General features: G+C 27.7%; 3 protein-coding genes across 12 annotated transcripts in view; 1 reads left to right on the top strand and 2 right to left on the bottom strand.

The window, feature by feature from the left end:
- Positions 1–1758: 1758 nt before the first annotated feature.
- LOC132939528 (cell division cycle protein 23 homolog) lies at positions 1759–7213 on the bottom strand. Its single transcript, XM_061006741.1, has 9 exons — positions 6685–7213; positions 5879–6046; positions 5170–5812; positions 4879–5083; positions 4629–4808; positions 4054–4218; positions 3250–3493; positions 2082–2334; positions 1759–2019 (listed from the first exon to the last, which is right to left on the bottom strand). The coding sequence occupies exons 1-9, from the start codon at positions 6801–6803 to the stop codon at positions 1903–1905; spliced, it is 2094 nt and encodes a 697-aa protein (XP_060862724.1). The 5' UTR covers positions 6804–7213; the 3' UTR covers positions 1759–1902.
- A 4534-nt stretch (positions 7214–11747) lies between these two features.
- Positions 11748–21943, bottom strand: LOC132938625 (uncharacterized). 2 transcript variants are annotated; one of them, XM_061005562.1, is made up of 6 exons: positions 21831–21943; positions 21224–21766; positions 13897–14794; positions 13523–13744; positions 12567–12674; positions 11748–12327 (listed from the first exon to the last, which is right to left on the bottom strand). In XM_061005562.1, exons 3-6 carry the CDS (start codon positions 14778–14780, stop codon positions 12219–12221), a joined length of 1323 nt encoding a protein of 440 aa, XP_060861545.1. In that variant the 5' UTR covers positions 14781–14794; positions 21224–21766; positions 21831–21943; the 3' UTR covers positions 11748–12218. The 2 variants fall into 2 exon arrangements, with proteins under 2 accessions (XP_060861545.1, XP_060861544.1); XM_061005561.1 differs by having other exon boundaries at positions 13897–14784; positions 21831–21942.
- Positions 21944–24691: 2748 nt separating this feature from the next.
- The window catches only part of LOC132937928 (maternal protein pumilio), a 115347-nt gene continuing 113538 nt past the window's right edge, over positions 24692–26500 (top strand). For 3 of the 9 annotated variants that reach the window (XM_061004545.1, XM_061004549.1, XM_061004550.1), the window contains exon 1: positions 24694–25448. The gene's annotated coding sequence lies outside the window, so the exon portion shown is untranslated. Of the gene's footprint in view, positions 25449–26500 lie in introns of all 9 variants that reach the window. The other 6 variants (XM_061004553.1, XM_061004554.1, XM_061004546.1 and 3 more) reach the window with 5 other exon arrangements.

Below are 26500 nucleotides of genomic sequence, written 5' to 3' on the forward strand. Positions count from 1 at the left end.
GGGCTTTTTAGTATATTTTAATTTTAAAACGAGTTATGAGTATTTTAAGATGTATAAAAAATTTGCAATTTTAAAATATTCATAACTCGCGGTAAAATTAAAATATAATAAAAAGCCCATTAGGTTACCTAGATAATAACCTTACCTTTAGATTTTATAAGAGGTCAATTCGCTCTAATTTTTATATTAACGAAGCTACACGTGTTCTGCTGAGCGTAAAATTTGCTGTTACGCACTTGTAAGACGGATACAACACATGCGGGTATAACGCCCTCTTTAAAATACCAATTTTGGCCACCTCCTTGAAATGGGCGTATTATTTTCATTTTCCCCGGGTGTTAAAAAGCTTAGATCTGGCCCTGGTTATGCGAACAGTATATTATCAGGTAAGTAATCTACCTGCGTTAGATTACAGACACAGTGAAGTTGGTGATAAGGCAAATGAACCAGTCTGTCAATTTTTTCCATGTTTACCCCTTTTAACTCCCGTAAGGTTGAATTTTGAAAAATTATTTCTTAGAGGTTTTTTGGATCATAAAATGAAACTACTGACTAAATTTCATACTCATAGCTTTAAATTGTTCTGGCCACCTTGCCCCCCCTGGCTACGCCACTGCTATTTTGTAATTGTTAATTTTTTTTTAATTAAAAAGTTCTTATTTGCTCATAAGTGTTTGCAACTTACCTATTTATCTATTTACATATAAGGTACCTAATTTATTGTCCTAATAAATTATTACTTATAAATATTATCAGTATCATCCTAGAAATGGATAAACTGTTATTTTGCTTCTGATAGGGCTTAACAAATAAAACGTAAGCCTATTTTAATAAACAAGGACAAGGAATAAACGAAAACATTTAAAAATTCATAAAATCAATTCTATGAAATAAAATAAGCATATGAATGTTTACTTTAAAATTATATGTTAATTAAACTGGATACACGGAAAAATTTTGTGTTTAATCCGGTTCAGTTGACTTCCAACATTTTTGTTGGTTGGAGATACTGTAAATCCGCTTAGCACAGAAGTTTTTCCTCATTATAGATAATTTTTTGTAATTTTTGTACAATGTGGGGAATTTTTCTCAAATTTTAGATTTAAAGACATTTACTTTTATACACATACACCAATATAGGTACAAGTTGTTTATCGAGTATTATATTTATTAATTGAATGGAATCCAGACAAGGTTAAATTTACATAGACATATTAACTGTAAAAGGAACTATTTTTTTATATTTCATTAGGGGAATTAAAAAATTGTTGGTATTTTGGTTCTTTTTTATGCTATCAACATCCTAATCCTAATTACACACATATATATATAAATATATAATATAGGCATGCAAGCATACAAGTTAAACACTCAGCCACTCGGGCTGTTATAATCAGCAGTCGGCACCAAAGTTTTTGCAGGTTCTGTGTCAAATAATACTACCCAATTCATATTTTCAATTTTGCAACCTCCTAACTTTGCCCCCATTATGCAAAATATGGTAAGGAAAATTATCCACTCAATAACTCTGATGAGATTTGTATAATATACATACCTATAGGAAATATGCATGGATTGTATGCTGTTCCATAGTAGAGCAGTGATTGTGGCTAGCCGCAACAGCTTATTGCAGTTTAGAAACTGTACCTTAGGTCATGTATTAGTAAGACGGATTCATTATATTTAGTATGAGGATATCGTATGTCATTTTAAGCAGTATATCATACTATGCAAAAAAAGAAAAATGTATAACTAATATTATGATTATTCAGACAATATTATTTTAAAAATAAATTACAAAAATACAAATACAAATATCAATACAAATATTTAAATATCCAATTCAACTGATTAAGTTTGACCTTATATTTAGTGTTTTGTTTGAACTTTGTAAAGTCAAGTTTAAAGTGCAAACAAAAATCTGCGTGCTTTAATGGCACCAGGTGTTGAGGCAAGAGAGCTATCGGATCCGGCTCTAGCTTCAATCTCAGCTAATAGAGCAGTAACATGTTCTGTCACCTAGAAATTGAAAATAAATACAATATATTATATTACATGATGAATAATTATATTTTATTTACCCCTAAGGATTGACAAGCATTTGTCTCCGTTTCCTTCCACAAATCACGACATTTTCCAGCCAAAGAAATAGCTCGATCATAATAATGTAGATCCATATAATAATGACCCAAGTACAAATATATTTTGCTTAATATCAAGTTCAATTCAATAGTAGTTCTATTTCTAATTCCAATTTTCAAAGCTCTTCTATTCATCATATTAAAATTTTCACGAGTTAATTCATTACTGCAATCACCATATTTATCATAAAATCTATAACAATTAAATAAATATTATACACCTATAAAAATATAAAATATTTAATATTTATTGTTAATTTGTTAATTCACAATAATGATAGTTTTATTTTAACATAATATACAACAAATTCATTCAATAATTTTAATTTTTAAATGTTTGTTACTGCTTATTGCTTGTAAAAGAAAATATGGTCACCGAGTTACCAAAATTTAATAGATAATTTGTATTATACTTTATATATTTAAATAAAAATTATCACCATATTCCTTATAATATTACTTCCGTATAAAAATGCTTAGATGCTCCTTCACATTTTATCACAATTACAGTGGTCGTCGCTTAAAGTAATCACTTTGGTACTGGACAAAACGGATAACATAAACCGATTGATAATACTAAACAAAAATTAAGGTATGTACGTAATACAGTGCAGTACTTACACTTCTCAATAACAATATACAATTGATAAAATTAACCGTGATTATAATAAGCGGTAACCACTGGAAAAATAATTATTTACTATGTAATTTATCATGATGTGTGCGCAATTGTTTACAATTTAATATCTATGGCGCATACAAAATATTGTTTTAAAATTATATGTTAACACCTAAACATTATGTTATTATTATAAATATTGTTTGTAATATAGTTTGTGTATTCTAAAGGTGTCATACCCCTAGTTTTTAATTAATATTTCATTGCACACTTATAAAATTAGATCTTAGGCTGGCCGTTACTTGAAAACATTTCTGGGACTGTCACTAAACATGATGAAAGTATGACATGAACACTAGACAATATTACAGCCAATTTGTATCAATATCTTAGATTAAAATATAATTATAATGGTAGGATACAATAAAATTGTAAACATATTTAACACACAAGCTTAAGTATATCGTAAACAAATTATGAGTAACATACTTTGAGAGTTTTAGCATTATTGTTCCATCAGTATCGTAAAATAAGGCTTTATAGAAGCAAGCCATTGATTCAAAAATACGATCAGCACGATCAAACATTTCTCCTAAAGATACTAGCATACGATAATCTCTAGGCCTTAAGTCACGTGCATGTGTAAAATAGAACAATGCATAATTCGGCAACTTCACTAGTTCGTAAATTTGGCCTAGACCATACCAAGCTCTGTAATCTCTTATATTTATTTCTGTGAACATAAATAATATGAATTATTATTATTACAATTAGGAACAATTATATGAAACATTAATAAGTAATAATCTGGCAAGTATCCATTGTTTAAATTAATTTAATGCTTTATTTTTAACTCATCCAACCATCCAAAAAATATTTTAATCTTGAAAATTGAAATCTTTATATTTTTAAACAATTTTTAAATGCAAATAATCATATTAAAAATGAAATGTTTATTGTTGTTTTATACTTATTTCTCATTAATATTATATCAATTGTTTAATACAGCATAAAATAATATTGTTTTTTATTTCATAAAAAATATTTAAGTTAATTAATAAACAATAATAACAAAATTACTAAAATTGGTACAAGTGTTTAAGATGATTTATTACCTTACGTGCGACGTATCTATATTATCTATATTATATATTCACGCCTATTATTTACAAAATAAATCCACAGATACTCTAAAAGATATTTTGTAAAACGAATAATATTTTTGAATAATCTAACAAGAAACATTTTTTTCATAATTACTTTATCATTGATAATCTAGACAAGATAACTTACTTAAAGCTTGTCGATATGAGATAATGGCAGCATAAGAGTTTTTCATTTCAATGTACTCATGCCCCAGTAAAGTCCAAGCAGTTACATTAAATGGATTAATTCTCACAGCTTTTTTAAAATATAAAACTGATTTGGCATGATCACATTTTAAGCTATACATGTTCCCTAAAAACAAATTAATACAATTAATATTATGTTCTCAAAATGGTATTGTTAAAAAATATATTTATTAGTCGTGCACATATTTTAAAGCAATATAATATACAAAATGAATACTTATTATAAATGTATAAATTAATAAACAATTATAGATTAAATGTATTAAAATGTATTAAATTAATACATATATTTCATGAAGTACATGAAATCAGCTTTCCCGTTTTCTAGTGCTTTTTAATATTTACATTAAGATAACTACATAATTTTCAACATTTTCATACGGGATTAATATATAATATACATAAGCCTCCTTTAAGATATTCTACATTACAAATGTAATTAACTTTATTAGAATAAACAACAGATGATTTTAAATTTTGCTTTAAATTCCATACACTATTATTAATATATATTACCAAGGATACATAATGTTTCTTGACGGTAACGGTCGATAGAGGCTACATATTTGGACAAAACTACGAGTTCGTCAGGACTAGTACAGACATACATAAGATTTGATAATAGATCTAAATTATCTATCCTGAATGGATCCATTTCCATAACAGTTTTAAATGATACTATTGCAGTTGCAATTTCTGTAAAAAATTCAAACTTGTTGTTAAAAGTGAATTGATGTATTAATATTAGTTATCAATTAATATTTACCGCGCTTGTTATGATGGGCAATAGCTAATTGAGCTTGCATATACGGCCAATCTTGAAAAACAGAATGGCCCAGCTTCCAAATATCATTGTATATATTTAGTGCTCGGTCAGTTATTTGAAAATCAACATACATATGTGCAATAAAAAGTAGATGCATCCAATGATGTTCTTTGCTTTCATTGAGTCGTAAGTTCAAAGCATCAAGCTGAAAAATTAATAATCATAATAAATAATTGAACAAACTGTTCTAACTGGTATAATATATTACAGTAAAATATTCTTAATAATCACCATATGTAAGTCCTTAACTAGTGTTGATAGCTCTATCCACGCACCCCAATAACATGGCTGAATTTGTATTGCTCTGACCAATATATCTACAGCTTCATCACATCGATCTATTCTTTTTAACATAACAGCTGTAAGCCATAACAAATATGGGTCTTCTCGTTTAATTCTAGCCTCTTTGTGATCACCAGATGACATATTATTTTCAGATTGAGCTGCTAATGCTGTAACTTTGACTTTTTTAGCGGTGTTGTTGCGTTTGGTAATCTTGTTTTTTTTTCCTAAGGTAGTTGTGGTAGCTTTTTCAATTCTTAAACTACGTGGTCGCCTACTGCATCGTCTTCCTTTAGGAGTGGAATCATCTTCTTGTATAGAATGTTTTCGATTAACAGTGTCAAGATCAGATGCCTCTTGAAGTTGTGGTTCATCTTCAGATTCTTCATCAGAATCATCTTCACTACCATATACATTCAGTATTAATAGTTCATCTAATAGTTCCATATATGCTCGCATATTTATTGGTTTAAATGAATCAAATAAATTAGTACGCTCATAAATACATTCATTATGCATACTTAAATATCTAGCCATATAATGCAAAAACATAGATTTGCTGTTATTTGTATGTTTTGCTATGTGTGCACAGCTAAAAATATAGTATTAAAAAATATATTAAAATCAATTTATATGTTATATAGATATTTAAAATTACCTGGGATAATCTTCTAGATCATAATATGCACGTGCCTTAAAATACACCAAATAATCTTCTAAATTAGTGAAAGCTGGTTCTAACTCGAAACGTATAAATTCATCATTTTCATTTTCAAATTCAAAATATGGAGGTACATTTTTTAAAGTCATCATCAATTCTGAAAGACTGTAAAAAAAATCAAATTATTTTATATTATTAAGACCACCTCTATGGCAATTGTTCAACAGTTTTATACTGATCATTTGTAAAAATTATGGCCATAACTCGGGTACAAAAAGATAGGTATATTTACATGACCACTTGGGAATTGGGAGAATGATTGGGAACATACGTTAAGGTGCACATTCTTTCAGACACCAAAAATGAATACGTTTGTGTACATCATATTTTTAAAATAATACCATGTTTTGGCACCAATACATTTAGGTACACATTTTTTTCTATTTCACTATTCAGAGTCAACTAGACTGATTAAAATTATAAGATGGATTAGATTGGTACCTTTTATTTTATGTCTCAACGTTGTGCCTATATTTTGTACCCAACGTGTTGGCTGTTAGGTCAATATGCCTAAACGTTCAGCGCCAACATAATACGGCCAATTGGGGGGAGGGGGCATTGCCACCACACCGTGGCTACGCCACTGCAAACATTTATAACGTAACACGTTATTGTAATGTCATGCCATTGATTATAAATACTAGTTAATTGTTACGCATATGAGGGACAACAAAATATTTTTGAAAAAATACAGTTATTTACAATATATATGGTATCACGTCCTCTTAAAAACGAGTACTTACAATTTTGTACTTTGGTGCAAACATCTGTCCCTGGATTCTTGTAAAGCGTAAATAAGTTCAGCTTTAATAAGAAACGGATCTTTGAAGAACTTCAAATAAGGTAGGTATATATTGGCCATGATGCAGATCAGGATATCAGACAAAATATTTAAATTATTTACAAATTGAAATGTTATGTTGAACACAATCGTTTACTTTACACTACCTACATAATAAAATTGTAAAATTTATAATATTTATAACTAGGTATGTCATATGTATATATTTCGGGCCCGCGTAAAAACTAAAAATCTATATTCACTATTCAGGAATCCTTAATCACGATTAAAGATTGTCTCTACTCGACTCTCTAGCCGGGTCTTATCACAAAATAATAAATTCTGGTGGTGTCGGATCACTACTTTTAGTTCCACAGAATAGTTGTTCCCTAGAATATTCTGTGGTTGTTCCAAAAAAAAATGTACCATATTAAATTAATACAATAAATATATTAATATTTATCACGATTTAAGATAGAATAGTTTCCCATCGATTACAACGGTAAAATAGCTTATCCGACGACCATCAATATGAATCTAGCAATCAGTTGTTTTTAATACTATAGCGCTTTTAGTGAAGATAATTAAAACTATGCAGACTACTTTTACCCACCTAAAACTGTATATTTAAACCTAACATGGCAGAATTAATATATAAATATAATAATACTTTAAACAGTTTAAATATATTAATTATCATTTGATATTTTACTATGTTAATATAATTTAATAATCAATTATATTGCTATAATTTTGGTTATTTTTATATTATAAATTAATTAATAATAATGTACCAATGTCTTACGGAACTCATCTTTGATGTTGACTGTTATACAGGTACATGCACAAGATGATTTAAATCTAACCGACTTATCACAAAAAAGTAATGCCTCAACTTCTAACTCATCTGAAGTATGTACTAATTATAAAAGCAACTAATAGTCATGCCAATAAAATAATTGAATAATCATTTAATTTTTTCATGTTCCTTCTTATTTAACTTTAGTCTACTGGCATATTGATCACTAATATTACAAATAAGCACAGCTATAATACATCCAGTGAATCACAGTTAAATGATGATTTACTTATGTTACCATCACCAAAAATAATGAAGGTACCTATATTAATTTCTATTAAATCTAACTATATTTTAATGTATTTTTTTATCACATAGATGTGTATGTACTTTAATTTACACGTATAGTTAATTAAATGAATTAAATAATTAAATTGGTTTAAGTTCCCTATTTTTTTCTTTATTGTATTACATTCAAAAAGCTTTAGATTTCCAAAAACTGTTGTCTCAAATTTACTTGTTAAAGCTCCCAGAGAAGGGGTATTATGATGTTAGCCAGACTAATACTAAAGTTAAAGTTTTGTGTTTCCATAAATTGGGACCATACAGGAACGATTTTACTCGAGCTGTAGAAAAACAATTTGTTTTTACTGAAGGTAAAGGTTTAAAATTTCCATAACAATATTGAAATACATTTGATTGATGGCCTATTGAAAATTTTTTAATTTATTTAAGCTATTTTATTATATTTTAATATTATAATTTTGTAATGATTAACAGATTTAACTTATACTATATGTGTATAGTAAAAAAATAGAAATAACCGACATAGGATTCATCTCTAATTTTGTAGTTGAAACATACGAAGATTTACAAAACATAATTGATAAATTAAATGAAATTAAATTATGTCACGATTCTGTACCTTCAAGCCAATTTAATGATATCAAGTCTTCATACGGTTACCAGTTTGTTGAAGCTTATGAAGTATGGAGGCATTATAGTACTCTTCAATATTAAAAGATGATACCGTAAATAGGTAGGTAATTATTATTTATTTTTTATTATGTTTAATGTTTAACATTTTTAGCAATATTTGTATATGGTGTAAACTAATATATTATTATTATTAAACATTTTTGTTAACTTTATTATTTGTGTTCTTGGATATTGTTTGTATTAAAACTGTTGTAATTATTTAATTAGAATCCAATCGGTGGATAACATTTATAAAAACTAGCGTCATCAAGGTACATATTACACCGATACCATTAATATGTCGTATCCGTATGATGTAAACACTAAACAGTAAACAGTCGCGCGAATTACGAGTTTACGACACTATTTTGCTCACATGGAGCACTGCTATAGTAAAAAAAGTAAGATTCACTGTACTGGCTTTCTTATCACAAGTCGATGGGCAGGCGACCATACTATCTTAAATCGTGATATTTATATAGGCATGAACTTTTTTTCCGAGAAACATAAAAATATTTGTTCCGACTAGGAACTTCCAAACTTATATATAATATAACTTATAACATTTTTACATAATATGCAAGATATATTAACAACTAATGTTCCGACTTTCAAAGTAACGGAGGCTCCGGCCTCCGGCGCTTAATAGCTAATATATAATGGCTATCGTTATTAGTAGAGTTTGGATGTTGATGACTTTTGCATTTTTTTTCCTTTTATTCTGTATAATGCTATCCTAGCTAAAAATTTGTTTCATGTTCCCTTGATGCAGAATATTCTAATTTTATTTTGCATTTTTTTTGTTTTTGAACGTCATTTTTTAACATTTATAAGTCATTTTTTCATCTTTTAGGGCATTTTTTGTACTTTTTATACAAATTTTTCACAAATTATATATTTTAAGGCAATTCATATTTTAAATTACTATTACATCCATTATTAATTATTATACCCATATCTCTAATAAAAATTATTATTTATCAATAAGTTTCCTCACTTACTTAATTAGTATTTTAGATAATTTTCAAGGTCATTTTTTGAAGTTTTTAGGGCATTTTTGCACTTTTTTTAGAGCTTTTCTTGCATTTTTTTAGGGCATTTTCGTATGTTTTTTAGGTCATCAACGTCCTAACTCTAGTTAATAGTTATTTATTCCAAAAATGTGTCTCAATAACGATTACCATATGATTATTCCACCTTCCTCAGAGGCTCTATCTATTTGTGCCTTACCCATTAAAATTTAGATCATACTATAACTAATACGAGAAATAAATTTTTTTATTTTTATTTTATGATATAATTATTCCGTGAATATATTGAAAAAATGTGATATGAACGATGAACCTAACCCGAAGATAAATGCATTTAACGAAACGTAAATAAATAATCAACCTAAAATTATTAATAACTTACCTATTTGATAAGTAGGTATATATAAAAATTTAAAAGTGGTCTAGGTTATAGGATAGGTCTAAGTCACCAACGGTTAAATCCATTTTAAGAAAAAAAAATTGAAATAAATAATACAATTATATTGTATATTATATATCTATAGTCAGTCTTGTAAAAAAATTAAAATACTATAAAATTGTATGTAAATCAAAAAATTGCAAAACAGACACACAGTATTTCAAATACTTAATTTTAAAAGTATGTATTTAAATACATTTACAAATCTGTATCATTTTGCTAAAACAAAAAATAGACGCTTACTCAACTTAGATAGGTATAATATTTTAAAAAAAATATTTTTTTTTCAAATAATTTCTTCAAAATTTCTAACTATACTAAGTTAATTTATCAGTCAGAGCCATCACAGACAAACATATTTTCATTCTAATATTATACAAATATTATTTGTTAATAACTTTTCCATTAAATATCTTTTTAACAAAATCGAAACATTCATATTATAGTAGCATTTTCTTCTCACATATGCACCTATTTTTCTAATTTTTTTTAGTGGGAGGGGAAGGGTCAATTTTTACAGTCAAAAATCGAATTTTAAACACAACACATATTGTGACAGTTCATTGATGCTTATTAAATGGTTTATGAAAAATATATGAGGAACCTTGTGTTAAATTTTCAAGAGTTTTGACTTTGCATAACATTTTTTATCGACATGTATAGAAAAAAAAATGTTAGGTATATGTCAAATGTTTCTCAAAAATGCACCAAATTATTTTGGAAAGTTTTCATTATGCTAATATAAACATATTATGATAGAAATGTCAAGTACCGCGTATGGATATTTTTGTTTTTGAGTTACAGACGTCAGAAGTATACTTATAAGTTATAACAGCAAAAAAAAAAGAATAGATTTTGTCAAAAACTGGATTTGCGTATATTATATTCATTTTTTTTTATATTACTGGGAATTTTCATTTTTGACGACTTGAATACAAGAACAAAATTCACATTCCACCAGAAAAGATAATAGAAAATTGAAGCATTTTAACCATTTATTCTAACCCAAAATCTGTGTTAGAATTAATAAAAACATTCTATTCATCTATTCTTAGATAAAAATAAATAAGTTAATTTATAAATCCTCAGATTATTTATCATAGCTATTTATAACTTACAGCTTTATTGAATAATGGTTAATGCTGATATGGCCTAAAAGCAGGGACGGACTGGGAATAAAAATTGGACCAATTTTGTGCTAATAATAAAATAATTTTTATCAGCCCAAATTTTCGCCATATTTTTCAATCAAACAAGATGCTGTATCAATTACCTATTGTATATTAGGTTTAAACATAATAATTAAAAAAAAAATTTTAAACCAAATGGTTTGGCCTCCAGCCTAAACATTTTTATGATCCAACAGGGGTCCGGGGGTTCCATGCACTCCCTGCACCACCGGTAGTTGCGGCACTGAAACCTGACTAGACATGAGATATTTAAATGAATAACGATAATTTTTTATGTGTTTATTTTATTAGTGGACCATTGGCATAAACTAAGTTTTATTTATTTAATTGCAATTCAAAAAATATTTTTGCCACAATATATATATACACTTTTTATACCTAATAACATTTTCAAAATATTCAAATTAATTTTAAGCTATTTATACTATGAATCTATTTATATACAGTTATAAAGCAGTATGTTGGTATAGATTTAAAGTTAATGAGAAGTACTTATATTATAATAATTAATATATAATTATAATATATTGTATATTAAATTAAATTTTAATATATATTATATAATATAGAAGATTTATTTTTAGCAATAATTAGTTCTATAGTCGGTTTTGACTTCAGAAACCTTAGTCAACGTAGACAATGATTTATTATTAATTTTAAATTTAATACATCTTAACTTTTTAGTTTTTACTTGTATTTGACTGTTTTCTAAAATTGTAAATTGTAATTTATTAGGTATAAATAAAACTTTTCAATGTAATGAATAATGTATTTTAATTATTATTGTAATTATTTTAGTGTTTTGAACAGTAAACTAAAACCACATTATTTTACATTTTTTTTTCTTATGTAAGTAACAAAATATTATTTTTATACCTATTTAAAAAGAAAATTTATCAGTCTTAAATGTTTTGAATATACATTATAAATGTTTCTCAAATTAAACTTGAAATAGGTATGAATAATAATAAAAAAAAATAACATAATTTAATCTCTTTTTCATTTGTAATTAAAATATTACTTTGTTGAAGTATATTTAAACAGTTAGACAGTATAAATTTATTCTGGAAAACACAAAATATCTGAAAGAGACCGGATAGTTGATCTTCGATTGTATTGGTCTTCTGGAACAATTATTTCATCCCTGACAAATGTAACCATTACTTGTCTAAAAACAATAAAAAAAATGAGTAAATTATTATTGAACACCAATAAATTTATGAAAAATAGGTCCAATTGTATTTTTTTTACTAAGGATAATTTAATTAAAATATTAAAAATAAGTTATTTCACATCTTAATATGTAAAAATTGTTACTATTATTAAACAAAAATTGTTGATTAAATGTTTATTTTTACATTTTATGTTTATGCAGTGGGTATAAAACATAAATTATAATTATTTTACCTATTTTCAATGATCTCTTTGAATGCTTCACTTTCTTCATATAAATCTCGATAGTTGTCATTTGAAACAACCACTCCATCACATTTATGGGCGTAGTTGAGTATAATTCTATGAAATAATAATAATAATAATAATAAAGGTGATGGTGAATGTAATTTTTAAAACAATTTACTGTAGTTAATCAGTTAGTCAGTTATATATTCATATATCATATTATGTAATAACTATTATTTTTTAAATCTAAATTTGTCAAAATACAAATTTATAGACACTGGACTAGATTATAGAGGAGTTGTGTGGTGTTTTATCCGTTCCCTACCAACTATTAATATTTCAAAACAAGTCGGCAATTTGTTAAAAACAAAGTTGGCTGTCAACAAGTCTCAATTGAAAATTTAGCAAAGCTAATCATGAAAAAAATTGTCAATTTAGTAACTGATTAAAATAATTACTAAATTATATAAAACACGTATAATATTATCATTATCTTATAATAGATATGATAATCAAGGTATCAATGACATGATTGATTCAGCTTAATAGTTTTCTACTAGATACTTCAATATTGATGCTAAATCTGATTTTTTAAAACAACATACTAGACATATACCAAAAAAAAAAAATTTAAAAAAATATAGATCCAAATTCAAATAATCAAGTTGATAAAAGTATGAAAAATTTTTACGAAAAATAATTTTACCTATATGATTTTAGACACTATAATAAATAAATTATTAGACAATCTTTTTAAGTGCATGCAAACTATTTCACCCTTATTTGATATTTTTAAATTAACTAAATCTGATAAAGATAAAAAAAAATGCTTTCGACACAGTTCTTGTTAAAAAGGTAGTATCTTTGTTTGCACCGACAAGTGATATGGGCCATATAATTGACCAACCTAGAATCAGTTGGAGTTGAGCTAAATCTAATAAGTTTGCTAATCATTAAATTACCGGTCATCATGACATGTCATCCTTGTGTTTTGGACTTTTCGGCTGGGAGTAAAACAAATTTGCCCTTTTTTAACTAAATTATTTAAGATGGTGTTCGATTCAGACCCAGGTGGTCCCTGTCGATGTTGTGGAATGAATGCTATCACATCTTTATGTCCTAGATCGGTGAAAAATTTTATACATAATTCAATGCCTTTTCCTGAAAACGTTCCTGAACCATGTCTAAAAACAAATCAATTTTATAATTTAATATTTTTACGATAATCAAATACTTAAAAGTTGAATAATATATTTCCATGATGTGAATTTTTTCATAAGCTATTAATACCTATATTGTAATGAAATAATTCAGAATTTTAAGAAACAAAACTCACGCAAATCCAATATTTAAACCATCAATGATGATTGGTCGCAGTTTTCTATTGGTTCTAGATGTTGTACTTATTGAAGATACGTGTGGCTTGAACTTCTTAACAGGTTTTTTTTTCAACGTAATAAAATTCTGTGAGTTAGGAGAAATTTTTTGTGTATCAATAATAAATCCTCCTAAGTTGTCACCCAAAGAAATAAATTTATTTATATTTTCTTCTTCCCATTTTCTTTTACGGTTACGTAATGGACTATTATATGAGCTTTTAACTGTGCTTGTTGTAGGAATACCTAGACGTTCATGCACAGATTTAAAACTATTTGGTTTTTCAACAGATTCTTGATTTGATGTATTTTCTTCATCACTGTCGTCTGATATAGTAATAAGTTCAATAGACTTATTTTGAACACAAGTAGGAACATCAATAATTTGGACATCATCATCAACATCAAATAATAATGTATCACTTGAAAATTGTTTATGGACATCTTCATGTGTATTGCTTGTGATAGTAATATCGGTAATATCTATTATTTCATCATTATTGATGTTCAGGGCAGTTTTTTTATGACTTACAGTTGGGGAGTTTTCAAATGTACTATCACCACCAGTAATATTAGTAATATCTATAATTTCATCATTTGTAATGTTTGGTACTGTTACTTTGGGAGAAACCATTTTTATACTTTTAAGTTCATCTGTAGAAAGTGAATTTTCATTGTTATCCTCTATTACATCAACTGCACTTGCATTTGGTTCATTAATGTTCATAGCTACCGTTTTGGATATCATTTCTTTTACAATCAAATTCTTAGAATTCTTAACAGACCGACGCATTTTTTTAGATGAATTTAGACTTTTTCTCCTATTCTTTACTTTTCCCATCATATATCTGTAAAATACTTTTAATACTAATTAATTATACTATGACATTTTACAAAGATTTTTATTTGATAAGTTATAAACATATAATTCAACACAAATATTAAACCATAAACTGTTATTTATAAAAACATATATTATTAACTTTGTGGAAAATGTAAAAACATGTGTAGTTATCCAAACTATTTTAAATTTTTTAAACTTAAATTAAAATTACAGAGTTAACTAATACTTATTATAATTATTGTTTGTTACAGTGATTTTCTAATATTAAATATATTTAAACCATATTTTTCTAAAAAATCTTTACTTAGATAAGTATGTATATACAATATTATACTTTTCATATTTTAAGATAGTTTACTTATTTTTATAGTTATAAACATTGGACAATACAGAATATTACAAACCAATGATAATGTTTATACTGATAAGACTGGTCCAGCCAAAACATAGAATTAATAACTTCATTTTAATATTTTTTGTATTTGTGTAACATTAATAATATGAGCAAGAAGTGTAAATTATTATTATTATAAATTATTTTTTTTATAGTAAATCAAATGTATCTATTCTGTGATATAACAATCTTACCATAGAATAGATTTTAAAATGTATACTCATTGGCAGTGACATGCTCAGCTTTATAAAATGTGAGGAGAATCTCTATGTAGAAGATTTTAAAAGTTGAGTTCACAAATGTAAACATAGTTCATGCATAATTAAGAAATTATAATCCATGGGAATATGACACATTCTTTGAGCTCATCCCTGCTCAAAGGTTATACTTACCTTAAATGAAAAAAGATTTTCTTATGTACAATGAGAATTTATTATGTTATCATCAAAACTCAAAAGAAAAGCTAATTATAGAAACTTAGAAACTGAATTAGATTTTTATTATAAATGGCAATCATTTACTATTGCAGGAAGCCATTCAGAGTAAAAAACAGTATTTGAGTTTTTAAAAATGCAATTTAGATAGTGCCGTCTGTGATTGGAAAGTTGAGCTTTTGTTATGATTAATGACCAGAGGCAGTCTTATGAGAGTAAAAAATGTGGACGATTCGTTCAATTCCGAATACGTAGGAAAAAGTTTTTTTTGCATATTTGAGAATATTTGATGGGTTAGACTCTAACTATTTTGGAATATTTCGTAAATTGTGAGAAAAAATTTGTATTTATTTTGAATTATAATATTACGGTACCCAGAAAAAAATGTTTGAACATTTAGAATTTTTTTTTTTTTTTATCATTTCCAACTCTTACTAAAGTGCAATAGTATTCCATTAGAATACGCAACTTTTAATACCTAATTAATACTTCACTATTAAAATAATGTTGAAAAAAAAAAATATTAAATGCACATTTAAGCAAATAATGATGTTTAAAGATATTTTAAGAGAATATAAATCTGGTCTTTAGTTATGATTTACTATTTTACTATGTGGAACTTAGATCATAATACACAATGGTTGGAGCCATTCTCCTCTCACCTGTATAAACAATTTGACGCATATATAAGAGACGAGTCTCTGAATTAGATGGTGGAAGTCCACATGTGTCACATATTTAACCGTTGGTCACTGATTACTATATATTTATATATTTGTCCATAAATAAAATAAAATAAATAAATAAGTACCAATTCAAATAAATGAATAATATGCTACATCTCTCTTCTCTCCAGTGTATTTATATAATTTAGAAAATTGTCGCTTATATGTATGTCAAATTGTTTACACAGGTAAGATGGGCATGTCTCCAACCATTGTATATGATCTAGTAGACCCAGTAGAAAAAAAAAGGTCATATTATTATATAATTTATATATATATATATATAATATTGTACATAAGATAAGATAAGGTATCATATTTAACTTTTAATCACGTATTTAGGGAGGGGGGTTGTTCTGAACATCTATAATATTGAAAATAATTAATATTTTAATGTATCTCCACAATTAAGCTCCTAAGTACCTTTCTATAATATAGTTTGTTACAATTTAACATAAAAAATTAAAAAAAATTAAAATTACATTACTTAGATAGTCGAATAATGAAAACACCCCACATACTTATTTACGTACAACTTTATCACATACCCAATCAAAGGTTAATAAAATGTGAAGAACACAATAACAATAATTGTACAATAATGTCAAATTAAATTTTATCTTCATAAATACTATAAATATCAAAATATCATAGAGACCTAGACACACACGGATAATGGTCATTCTTTGTTGGAATTTTGGAAATATGTGCCTGTTATTAAATATCCAAAAATTACTCTTTGCGCTCAAAAGTTAATATCAATTTTCAGAATTCTTGCGAGACTTTATACTCAACCATGAAATGGGTAAATCTAAACATCGATTAACATTAACGGACGATCATTTAACGGAATTGTTAAGGACTGCGTTAACAACATATAGTCCTGATTTTAAAAAACTTACAAGCAAAATAAACCCGCTACAAATAACAAAATAGTCAATAAAGAAAAATTATACCAAGAACACTTTATTTTTACTTATTTTTTTCTATACACTGTAATTTAATATAATATTATACTTTTTCAAATAAATTAAAAAACTTTTTTGTAAAAATGTTACGATAGATGCAAGACACAAAAGTCTATGACGCGAGACGCGGTTTGGCCAACCCTGATATATATGAACTATCCAGGATGATTCTTTTAACATTAAACACTCATTATTTAAAAGTAAAATATAATTTTTAATAAAAATATTGTTTTGTAACGACTTAAAACTATGTAAAAAACATTTATACATTTTAAAATAATAATAATGAGTTTTCAACGACAAATGAATCAGTCTGTATATATAGTAAAAATATGGTTGCTTTCCAGCTTATTTATTATTTATACAGGTTTGGAAAACTGCAGTCGTCTGCCTCCTGGTATTGCAAATCAGATAGATACCACGTGCAACACATACTCTTTATCTGCGATATCTGGCTCAACAAGAGATTCTTAGTAATTCTGTGAATCAACAGCCAACTGAAAATTATGCACTCCAGATTCCATGGTGACAATGATGATATCTTGTGAAGAAAACTGGGAAATTATTTCCAACTTCATTCATAAGGTGATGAAAAATAGAAAGACGAAGAATTGAGAAGATAGCTACTTCCAGCATAAATATACTAGTCAAGACACATAATTGTTATGAGCCGAATGCTAACATTAAAAGGATAGAGCCTCTTTTTAAATGTCTTCCAACTAACATATCATGTGCCTCATAGACTATAAAATTAAATTTCAATAAATGATAGGGCCTAGGGGGTGAAATTTCAAGTCTGGTCACCCTTAGGCCTTGATTGAACATGTAAAAGATATTTGAATTGTTCCATATTGTTAACAAGGTTGAAAACCACTGGCTTAGACGGATGCTAGTACAATCAACTAGAGTATCAATAGATCAGCTTCAGATTTATGGTTTAGCGAATGACTACAGAGCTGTCAAAAAAACCCTAAAGCAAGCAGCAAAAAGAATAGGACTGAACTTAAATGGAGAGAAAGCCAAAATAATGGAAATGAATTTCAATATTCATTAGTTGTATATATTTTAGTCAAATAACACAGCAAATTGGAACTTTTGAAAAGTAAACAAATCTCAATACCTCAGGATGATGCTAAGCAAGAATAATAATTGGGCAAAAGACATTTTTAGATTGATGTGTTCAACACACAGTAGATATTATTATAGACATTAGATATGAACAACTTTTTAAAATATAATCAAAAATAGGTATATGGTATAGCATAAGAAATGTTAACCAAATCAGTTTACAAATCAAATCTATATTAGGTATTTTAGAAGTTCTGAAAAGAACTGATGATGGTCCTTAAAAGGACCCTTTAGAAAATGTACTTGATGTTATGGTGGAGGAGAGGGTGACGGAGTTCTTTTTCTTTTTTGAAAATATTTAGGCGTACCACTTTTAATTATATCCTATATAATCAATAAAATGTTTTAATATTCAGGTATGCACATTTTGTTTTTACACTTTTGCATCCCCCTTCTAATTTTATCCTAAATATTTAGCACTATTTAGAAATAATGGTTTTATAATAGATATATTAATAATCATAAGGTATTAAAAAAATAATTTAAATCATCTATATTGGGTAAATTATTATAAAAATCCTCCGTCATACTCTGCATATTATGTTATATTTGTCAAACAAATTTACAATATATCAAATTTTTTATTCAGCAGAGAGCAGAATCAATTATGTTATTTTAGCTTTAATATTATGGTGAAATGATTTAATATAAAATCTAAAAATAAGAATATTATTAACTAGGCATCTTGTAAACATTTGATGATGTATAAATATTAAATTGAGTTACGAACATTTTTTTTTTTTTTTTTATTTTTATTATTCATAAAGTTTTACTGATGAATGTCATCTTAACTTATTTTTTTTTTTTTTTTTTAACATTTAGAACATTTTTAAATTCTAATATTTTACATAGTTACTTATTAATTATAACTCACTTGAAAATTAAAATATCAATAAAAGCTTATGCAGTCTCCTAGATAATATTCTTATATGTAACTTTAATAATAGGCAAATTCATTTTAATATTAAAAGCAAACAACATACAACTGGTTCTTCTAAATGCAAATTTGCTATCTTGTAGGTTTGTAATCTCCGTTATATGTGGGTGTGGGCATGTGGCTTCCATTTAATTTTTTACTTTCATGGAACTAAAATGAAAATATCTGGACTCTACTTACAAGTAATTACAAATTTTTGGTTTAATAGAGTTTTATCTGTTAATTTCAGTCAATTGCTATGATTAATGATTATTTTAATGATGTTAAATAAATAATTTTTGTTTTAGTCCACAGTTCTAGTTCTAGTAACCTATTCACTGCTCCAGACATACTATTACGTTCCTGTATTTTATAATATTATCATTTTGTCATTAACTATGAAGTTTTAGGAAAACTGGCTCGCATTATTTTAAACTTAAATAATTAGATCTTATACATCTAAATATTTAAAAGTATTTTATTTTATGTAACATAAACAAGTTGATTATTGTGCAGCAGTGAAAAGGTTAAAGCAGGTCTACACAACTTCATGGACGTACATTTGAACAGTGCATCTTGATAATGATATCCCAAATATATTTTTTGTAGCCATGTTTTCTAATGTCATGACAATCTACTAAAACCAAAAAGGAGGTCCTTCAAAAGTTACATAACTATGCCAATATTTAAATATATCTGTCAGCAATTGCTGCTGGTTGTATCATAAACAGTTAATGATGTGTAGTAGTGGTGCCGAGGCTAATACTGAAGTTTTGTACTCTCGAATACTTTGAAATAATATAATACTTATAAAATAATCTTTATTAATCTAGTGTAAAATATAAAATACAAAATAAGAAGTGAAGAACACCAACAAACAAAATAAAATATTAAAAACTATTAATTTGTATTCAGTGGTTGGAAAGTTTCTTTAAAAAAGGAATAATTAGTTCACGTTCAGATTCATCTCGTTAAAAAGAAACTAAATCGTTTCTCGGCTTAAATAAAGAAACTAGTTCCTTTCCTCGTTCCTAAATAAGGAACATTTTTCATTCATCAATAATTTTAAAATTGTTTCAATATAATTTGTAGATAGTAATAAATTGTTTAATTTGTTTATATCATACAAGTTAAAGCCGATAAGAATACCGTGACTGACTTGAAATTTTGTATACATTGTCAATATTATTGTATACCTATTGACTAAATTTCTAAAAAAAAAATTATAAAAACTTTTGATATAAAAATTATTTAAATTCCCTATATTTAGGAATAAATTAACAAATAAATATGAACAAAATTTCGGTATAAATCCAGTTTACAGCCTAAGCTCGTTTTTCAAATTTTTTTTTTCATTATGTGTTTAATGCATTGAATTTGAAAAAATTGTCACTCTTTTTAATTATAGAAGTTATACCAAAAAAACCGGAAAACAATTGAATTTTTGCAACATCATGGTATCTTCAATAAAGGGGGTTGGGTAAAGTGCATTTGTTCCTGATGTTTTAAAAAATCAATTGTTTTTTGGGTATAACTTCCAAAATAAAAAAGAGGAACAATTTTTTAAAATTCAGTGCTTTAAAACACATTTTGAAAAAATTTCAATATGTTCATTCACATGAAAAAGGAACTACATTCCCAAAAGTTCATACTGACTAGTTCCTTCCAAGCACTGTTTATATTACGGATTAATACTACCTACCTATTAATTAATTTGTATAATTAAAGACATTAAACAACAAAATGTACTGATCAGGAAATTTAAAAAATGGATTTGACAAGAAGCACCATTTTTATTAGATAAAACATACACTACAAAGGTACAAATGTACAATGTACAAGACTAAACTAACTTTTCTAATTAAAATTATTACTTACTGATTATTGACGATCCACGTGTATGTTTTAGGTCGACTTAATAATTGTGATACTATATATAAGAACTAACAGTAAATTGTAGTTGTCTTTGGTAGGCGGTAGCGACTCGTGAGTACAAACTACTATAGTACAGAGTTTAGATTACCCCACAAAGCATAGTGATAACTTGTATGCAGAACAAAAAAAATTCAAATTCAAATGAAAGAGAAAAGCTATTCAGAAATTTAAGAAACAACTTGTAAGTTGAAATGTAAGAACACAAATAGTACAATACTAATAATCACCATTCACCAGCATGGTAATTCCCGAAGTCACAATATCGTTATTCGTTATCAGCACGGGCCACGGATTACGGACCACAGATATCTTATTTAGTACTAGATAGCCATAGATAATATAAGATATTCTTATAGATAGCGTAGATAGCGAACTCCCACCGTGAATTGAAGCATCAAGGTCGGGGGGCAATAATTGCATGGTATTTCATATGACAAATAAGATTAAATACGATTTATTTTCGATTGTATTTTATTATTTCTAAACCTGTAAATTTAAAAACGAAAAAATATTTTATAAAAGTCATTTTACATTTACTATTTTATTTTACCATTAAAAACGATGTTGTTCCCAATATATATTTTGTATAATGAATGAAATGTCTTGCCCCGAGAAAATGGCGGGCGTCGACAGCTGCAATGCTGAGCTTCACTTGATAACAATGTAAATTATAAAGTTTAGTATCAAGGTTAGTAAATAGATAATATCTGTGATCGATACAAGTCTTGTACTCATTACATTAATCGTTTGTTAATATCGATATCGATCATTTTATCGATAGCAAATATCGATATGAGTAAATATCGGATACAATATTTTTGAAGGCATTACAAAAACAAGCCGTCAAGCCGATAGGGTATCCCAGAAAAATTAAAAATCAATTATATTTATTTTTGATTCCAATAATAGTTAACAATATTATCAATCATTCCAGGAATAAATATTATCACTTTATTAACAGAAAGAAAAGAGTTCAATTTTAAAATAAAATGTTATTAAAATTAATTATAATTTATGACTTATGACTAGAGTTAGGATGTTGATGACTTTTGCATTTTTTTTCCTTTTATTCTGTACAATGCTATCCTAGCTAAAAATTTGTTTCATGCTCCCTTGATGCAGAATATTCTAATTTTATTTTGCATTTTTTGCATTTTTAGCTATAAATGCATTTTTTGTACTTTTTATACAATGTGGGGTATTGTTCACAAATGATAGATTTTAGGGCAATTCATATTTTAAATTACTATTACACCCATTATTATACCCATATCTCTAATAAAAATTATTATTTATAAATAAGTTTTTTCACTTACTTAATTAGTATTTTAGATAATTTTTAAGGTCATTTTTTGAAGTTTTTAGGGCTTTTTTGCATTTTTTTAGGGCATTTTTTAGGTCATCAACATCCTAACTCTACTTATGACTATATAGCCATCATATAGGTGAGATGATTGTACATTTGTACACAATACTATAATAGGTATATTATCACTAGGTCTATGATTATAAAATATATACATAATAATTAAATCATATGAATTGAATATGGTTAAAAAAAAATGATAAAAAAAAATAACGTTATTTGTAACGCATTACTTATTTTATTAATGAAAAAGTAATGTAACGTGATAAAAATAATTTTAGGTTCCTAACGCAAATGTAATTTAAATAAAAATATTTGAAGTAACGAGTAACGTAATTTCATTACTTTTTAAAACACTGTTCATTAGTCAATAGTCATTAGTCATTACATAAAAAGTTACATAAAAAAATTATTCTTACCCTGAAAAAGTAACCCCCGATGGAGCTTTGCCCCTACCCCTATTAATTGCCTATTTTATTATTATTAATTACTAATTGAAGTGTTCACAACTTCTTTCAAGTCTTACTTAACAAATTAAAAGTCAGATGTATTATAATTTAGTATTAAACAAGTTTTAAAAAGTCCCCTGGTCAGTCCGTTAGCCCCCTGCGTACGTCACTGAACGGCAATAATTAAGTTTACAATATCTATGATAAATGCTTTATTATTATTTATTTATATTGAATTATTTGAATTTATATTATATGAGTTCAAAGATTAATCCATCTTGAGGGGGCTATGAGTAATTTCCTTAGCCTTCCCTAGTTGTGCTTATTTTTAGCTATATAGGTTAAATAATAAAAACTGATAATATTATTGTTATCTAAAGAAAAATAACTGTTCTGATTTTCTGAGTCCTCATTGTGGGCGTATACTAATTATAAAATATATTATAAATGATAATTACATTTAATATTACATTATTACCCACTTGTCACAACGGGTAAAGAATTAAAAGCTTCCGTGTTAAATATCAGTAATTTTTTGGTAAGAACTTTGTGTTAAATTTTAAATCTTTTAGACCAAACGAATAATTATAATGAAATTTGTAGAAAAAAAAACCAAAATAAATCGAAGAAGTGCTAACTTTTTGGTACCCAATAGTCATTAGATATTATATCTAAATCATTATATTGATTAATATATTTTACACATTTTCGTATTTGTGTTTCCTGAAAGTAAAAACGAACGTAGATCCAATTTGCTATTAGAAACCTTCATCGATGTTGATGATCAGACAATCACAGCTACTTTTCTTATTTTTGTGCAACAATTAGTCCCGATCTCTACTCATATGTATTATTATAATAATATACACTTACTTATATTTTAGACGTCTCCCCCCAACAAAAAATTTGAAAATGTGCCTCTGGAATACTGGATATATAGATATTATGAATTATAATAGTAGATCTATTCAGTCATGATCATGGCTTGATAGTTAATACACATTTATGTGCATATGCCATTCAGCCATGGCGTCATAGGCGGAAATCCCTTAGACATACTATAATATATCTATGGGATATCCATCAACTTTTCAGGGGGGTGTTAAGTCTCCTCAAGAACAGCCCCCCACATTTCCACCAATGAATTGGCATACTGCAATACTACCGCATTGGTGTACACCGTTCTGAGGCAGAGTAGCCTGCACAGTTGTAGTGGACACGGTCTTAGATTTTTGCATAACTAGCAGTGAGTGCCAGTGACGAACTGACGCGGCGACACCGTGTACTGTCGTGGGCTGTGGGACGTCGCCCGTCAGCTGCTACAGACGCCTTGGCTGAGCTCATTCCGTATATTATTTAGTACTATATGTACTACTTAATATGTATAGGTAATAATATAATCTAAGGTCGTCACAGTGCCGGTGGTGTGGCGCGCCCGGAATTATGGTACAGTGTTCGCGATCGGCGTGGAGGAGAAACGGCGGTCAACGATGGTTGGAACAATGGCGTTACTGTTGTCATCGGTGCGGTTCGATGGACGGGCCTGTGTGATTGTGAATATTTTGTGACAAGCACCTAGGTGACCGCCCACCGGCGCTTCGCCGACCGTACCGTATCAACAACACTTCGGCAAGGCCACCGCCGCGCAGCACCATTATCAGGTATCCCGAACAGTGCCGCCGCAGCTGTGGCAGCTACCGTTTTATCTGTTGACCGGGCGACGGGGGTAGCAGCAGCGTGCGAGAGAGAGAACCGTAAGCTGGCGCGGAACACCCGATCGGCGCGCACGGGCGGGAGTGAGACGGCGTCACGATATACGGCAGCCGTGTGCGCGTGCGACGGAGCGAACACCATAGAGAACTATCAATGTCGACCGTCCTTGTCTAATGTAATTCAATGGTGGACAAAACCTCCCGACGGAGGCCGCGTAATTTGTAAATATTATATCATAGCTTAAAAAAAAAAAAAATTGAAAAAAATTATCATACATAATATACATTATATACGCGTGTATAGTATATATTATATAGGTGTACAGATATATCGTGTTGTAAAATATTGTAAAGTTCCGTTCGTCAGTTCGTTTTGTGTTTGTGTGCGTGTATGTGTGTGTGTGGTGTGAGCGAATGCTGAGTGCCGGCTGTGCGTTCCAGAGGTATTTTGTATAAATAACAATAATAATAATAAAAAATAGATAAAATTGAAACAATTAGCCATTGCCCAATAGTATTGCAATTAAAAAACCGTCGGTTGATTAATAACAGTGTAAACAAATCATCTCTCGATTATTGCTGAACGTTTTTCCATCGGTTCAATTGGTTCTTCGTTCACCATCCGCCGGCTATCGTTACAAGTGAGTCCACCAAATACCGATGTATGCTAAATCCTTTTGGCCAGTGACTTGCCCTGATTTGTCCATCATTGACGTTCATTCCACGCATACTGATCCTGATCTTATTATTATGATTCAATTATAATATAAAGGCTCCCTGTGGTCTATACTGATTTGAACTTTCTTTGGATTTCAATTCACTGTTTTGCTATAATTTTTGTATTATACTAGCAATTTATGCTAAAAAACTGGTTTACCGTTATTTATATTAAATATTTAAGTTGCTTTACATTTTAATGGTTTTATGAACCAAATAATAAACCTAGATTTAAAATTATTATGATAAAATTATAGGTACTTGGTATATATTAGCCTTTGTGATACTTTCTGGGTGAACTTTGATATTCCTTAAACCTCAATAGAAAATCTTAGTCAAATCAACAACTGTTAAAGTTATTCCTCTTTTCAATTTATAATTATAATATAAAATGTTTGTAATTCTTGTCATATAAAATTAATATTAATTCCAATAATGGTTTGATTTTATGATTTAATAGGTATACACTATACTAACTGTTTTTTGAATCTAAATCTTTGATATGCCAACCGCTAGCAATAGAATTGTTATTTTTGTATGATATTTTTGTTATGCAATTTAAAATGTATCCAGAATTTATCCATGTATTGGTTCTTGATTTTGCAAATGTTTGTCTACCTTGGACTAACATTTTTAACCATTTATACCCTTCTTAATATTATGCAGCTCTATTACTCTTGATAATATGATCCAACACTTTCAGTATTTAAAATCCTTGGTGTCAATTTATCATCTAAATTTTGATTTAGTTATTGATATTATGTATAGGACTAGGTATAAAAATCCTTGGATTCTTAAAACTACGTAGAAATAATTTTATTTATTCAATTGTCTTTGCTGTTTATATGCTGCTGTAGTCACTAGTACTTGGCTGAAGATCAATTGTGTATTAAGCACATGTAAAATAATTTTTTTAGCTAAACAGGCAGCCTCAGTGTATTCACATTTACTATATTATGTCTTATTATGCCAGGTC

This window comes from Metopolophium dirhodum, chromosome 2 (genome assembly GCF_019925205.1).
Source record: "Metopolophium dirhodum isolate CAU chromosome 2, ASM1992520v1, whole genome shotgun sequence".
NCBI lineage: Eukaryota > Metazoa > Arthropoda > Insecta > Hemiptera > Aphididae > Metopolophium > Metopolophium dirhodum.

Bases quoted from the DNA above. Each gene is read 5' to 3' on its own strand.
- LOC132939528 (XM_061006741.1), bottom strand. From the start codon at position 6,803: ATGGCCAATATATACCTACCTTATTTGAAGTTCTTCAAAGATCCGTTT. The intron at 4,219-4,628 runs GTAATATATATT...ATTTGTTTTTAG, and splicing joins AGAAACATTATGTATCCTTG to GGAACATGTATAGCTTAAAA. The intron at 3,494-4,053 runs GTAAGTTATCTT...TTATGTTCACAG, and splicing joins CTCATATCGACAAGCTTTAA to AAATAAATATAAGAGATTAC.
- LOC132938625 (XM_061005562.1), bottom strand. From the start codon at position 14,780: ATGATGGGAAAAGTAAAGAATAGGAGAAAAAGTCTAAATTCATCTAAA. The intron at 13,745-13,896 runs GTGAGTTTTGTT...ATTTGTTTTTAG, and splicing joins GGTTTAAATATTGGATTTGC to ACATGGTTCAGGAACGTTTT. The intron at 12,675-13,522 runs GTAATTTAATGA...ATTATTTCATAG, and splicing joins ATGACATGTCATGATGACCG to AATTATACTCAACTACGCCC.